Consider the following 9876-nt stretch of genomic DNA (forward strand, 5'->3'; position numbering starts at 1 on the left):
CTTCAACCGATAGAAATTGAGTGTACATCCCCAACGTTTCGAGTGAGCCTCAGATGCGCACAGTAACAAACGGACACCACCAATCAAATTCTATAAATTCATCCTAACCCTAACCAACCCAGCAATCTGATTGGTGGTGTCCGTTTGTTACTGTGCGCATCTGGGACGCTTCCCTTTCAAATATTCAATATTTAAATCCAAACTTTGATATGAACACTCAATCTTTAGTGTAAATACTCAAGCGTATACACCTAAATTTGGGAGTAAACTCCCAAAATCGAGTATTAACACTCAATTTTGAGTGTAAACTCTCAAAATTAGAGTGTTAAGTTTTTTCCGTAAGAGATGGCAAATGCCAAATTGCTTTGGAGCAGTGGATGGCAAGTATATTAAGTTAAAATGTCCACCAAACTCTGGTAGTTGCTATTATAATTATAAGAAATATTTTAGTATTGTGTTGATGGCTATTTGTGATCATTTATATACAGGGTGTAATGTAATCGGAAGCCATCCCGTAATGGAAAGATAGACGGGATCGAGATGAACATAAAAGTCCAATATTGTCTTGGGTTAGGTCTATCAATAATCGAGATATAAATTTTCCAAATTGTACGAATGAGAGCGCGCCGTGTGAAGAGCCGAGACGCTCGAGCTGTAGCGCGGCCCACTGTGTCGAGCATTGGCTGCCGGCTTCGGGGGGAAGAAGGAGAAGCGGTGCCGCTGCCTGTGCTTCGCCGCCCTCGCGTCTCACTGCACCGCGCCAATACTCGTGGCAATGGCAGCTATGCACATTCGCGATTACTTGACAAATTAGGACAGTTAGCAAAGATATGACAAATTAAAACCGTAATAAACTGCTGTGATTAAGAAAGTCGAAAGAGCGAAAGCGATAGATACTTATGGAATCTACAAATAATCTAATTTCTATCGTAATTGTGAATAAGTAAATTAATAAAAGTTTTTCGTACATTCACGAAAGATTCTTTCTTTTTCTTAAATATCTTATTTACAGTATCATACAATTCTAACTTTGTTTCTTATCGAATTGTGTCGTACTGTTAAATCTTTGATGAAAACATTAATAAAAAATTAACATAAATTTACAATTGATTCTTAAAGTGATAATTTTATTTTATAAGTGTATTATAATATTTGCCGCATCAAATTCTCTCATCGTTTCTTATTGTTTTTTTTCCATGGAATGTTAAATTAACAAAGGTTTATCACAATTAATATCTACGATTGATTCTTCATACATTCTCATTTCGTAAATATTTAATTAGAAAATTATAAAATGCGCGATATATCCATATAATATGTTACACTCATTGTTCATAACACGATAGAAAAATATCTCTTGATGTAACGATTTCACAATAGATTATGCCTTCTACGATAATTATGCTTAAAGATGTTCAATATCAAATGTTATTAATATAACGAAGAGTTTTTCTTTCATAACGATAGGGAACTCGGAATTTCTTTTATCTTTAATTACATTATTAATTACGACAGATTTTTACTGATTGATTCAGAATAGATATCAAGAAAAATACAAAAATCTAATTGGTTTCTCTTTCGTAATCCATTACTTGTCTGAAAAAAAAAAGAATTTCAAGAAGTGATATCATTGTCTATCGTTCTCTCGTTTCCTGTTAGGAAAGTATATTTTCTCGTTAGAATATGACAAAATATCTACGGAGACATCGTGTTTAATAGTTCTGTTGGAATATTTCGTAAACTTAAGTTCTCTATTGTATGATAACGAAAGAAAACGCTTTGTTGTTAACCATACTGGTGACATTAACATCTCCAAGTATAATTACGATCGTATCGTATAATTTAATCACGAAATCGTTAGATCAGGCATGATACAAGATATTTAAGGAAAAGAAAGAATCTTTCGTGAATGTACAAAAAACTTTTATTAATTTACTTATTCACAATTACGATAGAAATTAGATTATTTGTAGATTCCATAAGTATCTATCGCTTTCGCTCTTTCGACTTTCTTAATGACAGCAGTTTATTATGGTTTTAATTTGTCATATCTTTGCTAACTGTCCTAATTTGTCAAGTAATCGCGAATGTGCATAGCTGCCATCGCCACGAGTGTTATTTAGATTATTTAGGATTATTTAGATTGTTTATCCGACAAATCTATCCGAAGCGAGACAGCGAACTAATGCTTCGGATGAGAGTTCGCCCTGATTTGCGGAAGCAACTATATCGTTAATGTAATATTTACACGAGAATAACTGTAAAGTATCGCTACTATAATTTTTGAGAATTCAGCGGACCTGTCCTTTTGGCGAGAGATAAGCAGTTAATGCCAAGAACGAGATTAACCCCGGATCCGCTGACCTTTGTTATTCACTTTGAGTTTTTGAATATAATCGAGAATACCGGCGTTCCGGCTGATCCGGACCACTGAATGAATCCGACGGGCATCGACGGACCTCGCTCGGCTGATAGGCGCGTCTCCTAGAAGACTGCAACTGCAGGATCGAAGAACTCAGGACAACGCTTGGTCGAGCGGTCGGCGTTCCGGTCAGGAAACCTTGACTCTGCTGGGAAGGATCCCGATCCGATCTCGCACGGAATGGCAGGGTTGGAAAATCGGGTCTTCAAAGGAACTCGCACAAGAATGGTACGACTTGATGATTGGACCTCCAAGGAACTCGCACAGGGATGGCTAGGATGGACAGTTTGGGCCATCTGGCGACAACCCATCATCATCTCTCATTCAAGGTTACCATGTCTCAGCAGACCGGGAACTTCATGATCTTCTTCAACAATTCTGGAAACTCGACGAACTTCCATTCGTCTCTGGATCATCGTTATCGACTGAAGAGCAAGAATGCGAACGACATTATAAACTTACTCATACTCGTAACCAGCAAGGAAGGTACATCGTTCGTCTTCCTTTTAAGCAACCTGCGGAAAAATTAGGAGACTCTCGCTACAAGGCCTTACAAGTTATGACCAACTTATCGAAAAAATTTACATCTGATCCCGCTTATGCGCATTCTTACAGTAAATTCTTAGAAGAATACGAACGCTTGCAACACATGAAACGCGTTCCGGAAACGCAAGCGGAACCTCAATTTTCTTACTACCTTCCTCACCACGGTGTTATACGAGAAAGCAGCATCACTACAAAATTACGAGTGGTGTTTAATGGATCAAGCCGCACGAGCACCGGAGTATCGCTCAATGATATACTGCATACCGGAGCAAAACTACAAATTGACGTTTTCGAAATCCTTATTTGGTTACGACAATTTCGGTACGTTTTTTCTTCAGATATAGAGAAGATGTATCGACAAATCAACGTATCTGAAGAAGACTGGGATTTTCAAAGAATTCTTTGGAAAAATCAAACAAATGAAATTGTTTCTTACCAACTAACGACTGTCACATACGGACTAGCCTGCGCACCGTTCTTAGCTCTTCGAACATTAGCTCAATTAGTCGAGGACGAAGACACAAAATTCCCGCTTGCAGTTCCATCTATGAAACGAGGACGATATGTAGACGATATCTTCGGAGGAGCTGACACCATCGCTGAAGCAAAAGAAATCGTACAGCAATTAAATCAATTATGCATGGCGGGCGGCTTTCCTCTTAGAAAATGGATGAGCAATCATACATCGGTTATCAACTCTATACCATCTGAACACAGAATTGATTTTTCAACCATTGAATTTGAAGATGCCACGATGATTCATGTATTGGGACTCTGCTGGAATCCAGTAAAAGATAATTTTCAATTTTCAGCTACTGTAACAACTCCAAAAATCATTACCAAACGCACTGTTCTTTCAACCATAGCAAAAATTTTTGATCCTCTTGGACTTCTTGCCCCAATTATCATTACAGCGAAAATTTTCATTCAGGAATTATGGTCAATAAAACTAAGCTGGGATGATACATTGCCTTCACTACCGTCAAAGAAATGGACCGCATTCTTAGAAGACCTAAAAGAGATTCCAAAATTAAATTTTCCACGATGGATCGGACTTCAATCTGGTAACATTTTCGAGCTACACGGATTTTGCGACGCTTCACAACGTGCCATGTGCGCTGCTGTTTATTTACGCATAACCACTCAAGACGGAAACATCACTACCCAATTACTCTGCTCAAAGACAAAGGTCGCACCTTTAAAAAGACTAACTATACCCCGACTTGAACTCTCTGCCGCAGTTCTACTAACTAAACTTATTTCCAGCACTCTTCGCATTTTAGAAATCAACCGCGTTCCATTATTCATGTGGACGGACTCAGCTATCACTTACACTTGGCTCAATAATCATCCTTCCAGGTGGAAAGACTTCGTTCACAACCGCGTTTGTTTTATTCACGAAACAATACCTCAAGCAATTTGGAAATTTATCCCTGGAGCCGAAAACCCGGCTGATTGTGCTACCAGAGGATTAACGCCGTCACAATTGCTCGAATATTCTCCTTGGTGGTCAGGACCACGATGGCTTGCTCAAGAACCTTCAGTTTGGCCACAGATATCACAAATACCTTCTCACAAAGAAAATCTTGAAGAAAGACCAACGCAAGTCTTCGTTACTAATATAAAATCAAATATTCTCTGGGATCTAATATATCGATACTCTAATCTGACCCATCTCTTACGCATCACAGCTTTGTGCATGCGAGCCATTGCTCGTTTTAAAAGGACTCAAAATTCATCGTTAAATAATCCCATTACAACACAAGAGATTGAAATCGCACGGATCTATTGGGTTAAATCAATACAAAGGTTTGCATTTCCTCAAGAAATAAAAATTCTCGTCAACGGCAACCCCCTGCCACGCTCCAGCCCTCTTCTACGAATTGCTCCTTACATAGATGCCTCTGGATTACTCCGTGTTGGAGGCCGTCTCGAATTTTCTCGTTTACCTGAAAACGCAAAACATCCGTTGGTTCTTCCACGAGAATCACCACTAAGTTCATTAATCATTGAAGACGCCCATCGACGTACCATGCATGGAGGCACGCAATTAACTTTATCTCATATTCGAAACAATTACTGGATTATAGGAGGGCGAGCACCAATCAGATCCTTCATATTGAAATGTGTACGATGCGCAAGACATCGCCAACAACGAGCGCAACAAATCATGGGTCAACTTCCTCCCGAACGACTTACTTCATCTCGTCCTTTTCTTCACTCTGGAGTTGACTATGCTGGGCCATTCCTCTTAAAAAACTGGAGAGGAAGAAATTCCCGCACTTACAAGGCTTACATTGCTCTCTTCGTGTGTCACGCTACATCAGCCATTCATCTCGAACTCGTAACTGACTGTACTACCGACGCCTTTATCGCCGCATTCAAGCGGTTTACATCAAGAAGAGGAATATGTTCTACTTTGATGAGTGACTGTGGCACAAATCTCAAAGGAGCCAGTTCTGAACTTAAAACGTTATTTTCTGCAGCTTCATCTGAACTTGGACGTCTAGCTACTTTACTCGCGAATGACGGCACTCAGTGGCGATTCAATCCTCCTTCTGCGCCACATTTCGGTGGAAAATGGGAGGCAGGTGTCAAATCTGTCAAGCACCATTTTAAAAGAGTATTAGGCAATCATTTGTTGACATACGAAGAGATGAATACATTTCTCACTCAAATAGAAGCAGTTCTCAATTCAAGACCTCTCTGTGCACTCACCAACGATCCAGACGATTTCAAATAAACTAAAAAAATAACTTTTATAATAAAAACAAAATAAAAATTAAGTACAAAACTTTGTAACATTAATGAGTAAGTTTCTACCGAGAGTTTAAATCAGGTTAGAGTCAGGTCAATTAGCCAATACCCAGACAGCACACGGATATCCTAACGACCATAAGATGTCCTTAACGGATATTGAGAATATCCACAGGACATCCGTTTTACGTCCTTTGGACATTCTATGGACGTCCATGGGATATTGGTTTATGAAACTGGTGGACATGCTATATCCGTAAAATATGTCCGATGGACGTTCTATGGATGTCCTATGGACGTTCTATAGATCAATTGTGTCCCTCTTTTGGTCGAAAAAAGAAACAAAAAAAAACGAAAAAGAAAAAAAAACGAAAAAGAAAAAAAGAAACAAAAATAAAAAACAAAACGAAAAAGAAACAATATATTATAACAAACATTTAAAAAAATACCAATAATTAATAATGTTAATAACAAATAAAAAAATAATATGTATTATTTCATATTATTTCATATTATATCTAAAAGTGGAACAATTAAAATAAACCTTTTGAAAATTAAAAATAATATAATTTATTATTATTTATAAATTAACGTTAATTATAAATATTGTAAATAAAATATATATATGTATATATATAATAAAAATAATAAAGATAAATTATATAAAAGTAAGATACAAGTGCGGATATAAATCAAATATCCAGCATAGAACGTTCTGTATAGAACACCCGTTTAAATTCCAATAATGGACATCCAATGAATGTCCATTTTATGTCCATGGACATGCGGACCCGAATTGGACTTAAAATGGACGTCCTTGAAACATCCAGTGCTATTTGGGTATATATATATATATATATATATATATATATATATATATATATAATATACATATATATATCATACAAATATATATATACCATACTGTAATATTAAAAATTTTAATATATTTTATAACTAATAATATTAACGTGTAAATATTGGACTCCACGTTGTCGCAACAAAAAAGCAATGTTATTATGCATATACATATACACAAGCGGACAGAAATGATAGACATAATAACTGTACTAATTCAGATACATAATTTTTTTCAATGTGGAAGCATGTGAAAAACGGATATACTCCGAATAATATAGTTAGTAAGCTTATGCTCTGTTTATATATGTGTATTAGACTTTATACGCATTGCATTATCCTTTCCTTTCTAAAAAAGGGCATGGCATCGATACTCGCATCTCTCGAAGTATTGTTGTCGCTTTTCCGCGATGCCGATTAATTCTCTCGTTGCGCTTACTTCGTGTTGCGAGAGTAATCATTGCGATTGAATTTTAACAGCTGTCAAATTTGTATAAATGGTTATCTATACCGGAAAAGACGGGGAGAGACGGGGAGAGACGGGGTGAGACGGGGTGAGACGGAGAGAGACCGGGAGAGACCGGAAGAGACGGGGAGAGACCGGGAGAGACGGGGAGAGACGGGGTGAGACGGAGAGAGACCGGGAGAGACCGGAAGAGACGGGGAGAGACCGGGAGAGACGGGGAGAGACGGGGTGAGACGGAAAGAGACCGGGAGAGACCGGAAGAGACGGGGAGAGACCGGGAGAGACGGGGAGAGACGGAGAGAGACGGGGAGAGACGGGCAGAGACCGGGAGAGACCGGGAGAGACCGGAGAGACGGAGAGAGAGAGAGAGAAAGAGAGAGAGAGAAAGAGGGGGGGGGAGAGGAGAGGGGGGGAGAGAAGTGCGTGCATCCGTGCGTGTGTACACTGTGGAGTATTTTACTCAAACGAAAGATTTTCGAAAGTTAGTTTTCTCTATTGATTATTTTTTATTTGGTTATTTTTTAAATTTATTTATTTCTATATGTGCACGCGTACGTGTGCATGCATATGTCACAATATTATTTTATAACTAGCAATAATAGTTAATTAATTAATATACATAAAGTTCCAAAAAATGTTGATCTTATTTTATATAAAAAGATACATGTAATGTCAAAGTATTTAATAATTTATTAACAATTGTAACTTTTTTTGTACATTGTGAAGTATCTTACTCGAACAAAAGATTTTCAAAAGTTAGTTTTGTGTATTGATTTTTACAAAAGATGTTGATCTCATTTTATATGGAAAGGTACACATATAATGTCAAAGTATTTAATAATTTATTAACAATTGTAATTTTGTTTTTCAAACTATGTCGTCAATCTCTAATGCTAATTAAAGAAAAAAAAACAAGAAGAAGAAGAGTCAGAGCTGACAACATTTCGTTACATTTCAGTGTCAATATCATATTACTTTAAAGAAGATTTATGTATGTTGTGTATATTGTATTTCTTTTTTCCTTTTTTTATGTGTATAACATTTTTAAAGAAGAAAGAAAATTAGACAATAAATTAATGTATGTAAGTATGCTTTCTCTCTCTCTCTCTCTCTTTCTATTTCTTTTTCCTTTCTTTTTGTATATAATTATTTATTTATATAATTATTATTGCAATTGTTATTTTTAAAAAGTAAAAAACTAAATAGCGCGCGCGTAGCGCGCGCTTGTGTTGTTCTAAATTATAAAAATAATTGATAATCAATGAAATAAACATGTGAATATTATGTCGTAGACTCCGCATTGTCGCAACAAAGAGCAATGTTATTGAGTACATATCAAGAGGCACGGTAGTGCCTCGCGTCAAGGTACGCGCGCGAGTACTGCCATGCCTCTATTTACGCGAGACGCCGTTTGCGTGATTCCATAGATTATCGGATCTCAATAACGGCTGAATCGATTGATTTCTAGACAAGCTTAATGGACATCTTGTATCCGATTTATATAAAAAAGTGTTTTTATTTTTCCGCTACGTGACTTACGAGCAAAGATATCGCAATTTATAATTTCGCATCAAGAGTAAAATTTTTAAGAAACGTCGTCATTATCGTCGTCGCCCGGGACAGATGGTGAGGATTACTTTTGTTTTTCGCGCGATAGATAATTACGAACGTGACGGGGGCACGAGAATTGACAAAAAGTGCATGTTCGTATCCGTGAAAGAACAGAACAAGAAATTTTAGTGTCTTGATTGGCAGTTGAATCCACCTGTCGAGGTAATGGTTAATCCGCGCCGAATTTCACGGCGGTGATGTGACAGTTCGAGATTAGTGACGTGTTGACGGCGGCAGCAAGTTCTCGCAATGATCTACAAGAAATTATTGCACATTGCTTCGTCTTGGAAAATGTACGCGTTTTTAGTAAGTTTTTTGTGCGGAAAAAAAGAAACTATAAATTATATCTTTATAAAAACCGCCCACTCGGCATGTAATGTTTCTAAAATATTTTATTTGAAATATTACACTGTATACTGCAATCCCAGTGAACAATATGTTATCAAAAAGATCTCTAAAAGATATCTTGTTTCTAAAAATGATAACATAAAGAGACTTCTAAAAGATAACATAATGATGTCAGAATGTTAACCAATGCGCCGTTTTTTGAGAACAGAAAGATATCATAAAACTAATACCTAAAAGATTTCTTAAATCGGATATCTAAAAAATTTCTTAAATCGGATATCTAAAAGATTTCTTAAATCGGATATTTTTAAACTGCAACTAAAGATAAAAAAATAAAATAAAAATTTCATTTTTTAAAATTATTTTTATCAACAAAATACATACTAAATTTAGGTCAAATTTTTATTGATTAATTAAATTTAAATTAAATTATTTTATTTTATTCTTATTTGTCGCTGGTAGGTTTGAACCCGGAACCTTAGGATGACGAACCTTGTACTCTATCTGCTACGCCAATTTGACTTATCGATATGGGTACTTGTTATTGTCTTATACATATAATACCAATATGTTATAAACTGACGCAATTATATTATTTTTTATAAAAGCAATTAAATTTTGCAAAACATTAGAAATAAATAGCATTAATTTATTTACTTATTAATTTCATATTGTTAAATTTATCTTTTTCCATAATCTTAATAATTTGATGGAAATTGTGATCTATTTTTAGCATTAATACTTTGAAGCGTTCAAATGGTTAATTAGATTGTTTTTATTATTCTGTTTTTGTTCAGTACATGATAAATTTAGATTTTGTGCATTTTTTGTGCACAGTAATTGTAGGCAAACCGTTATTTTTGAAAAC

The 9876-nt window shown here is 36.1% G+C and overlaps 1 protein-coding gene across 1 annotated transcript; it reads left to right on the forward strand.

Annotated features, from left to right (window-relative positions):
• The first annotated feature begins 2691 nt into the window (after positions 1-2691).
• LOC118646920 lies at positions 2692-5711 on the forward strand. The gene is made up of 2 exons (XM_036290868.1): positions 2692-2908; positions 3307-5711. Exons 1-2 carry the CDS (start codon positions 2692-2694, stop codon positions 5709-5711), a joined length of 2622 nt encoding a protein of 873 aa, XP_036146761.1.
• The last annotated feature ends 4165 nt before the right edge of the window (positions 5712-9876 follow it).

Source organism: Monomorium pharaonis, chromosome 8 (assembly GCF_013373865.1).
Source record: "Monomorium pharaonis isolate MP-MQ-018 chromosome 8, ASM1337386v2, whole genome shotgun sequence".
Taxonomy (NCBI): domain Eukaryota; kingdom Metazoa; phylum Arthropoda; class Insecta; order Hymenoptera; family Formicidae; genus Monomorium; species Monomorium pharaonis.

Coding starts and splice junctions, on each gene's coding strand:
- LOC118646920 (XM_036290868.1), top strand. CDS start 2,692: ATGGCTAGGATGGACAGTTTGGGCCATCTGGCGACAACCCATCATCAT. Junction 2,909..3,306: donor ACTCGTAACCAGCAAGGAAG/GTACATCGTTCG, acceptor TTTTTTCTTCAG/ATATAGAGAAGATGTATCGA.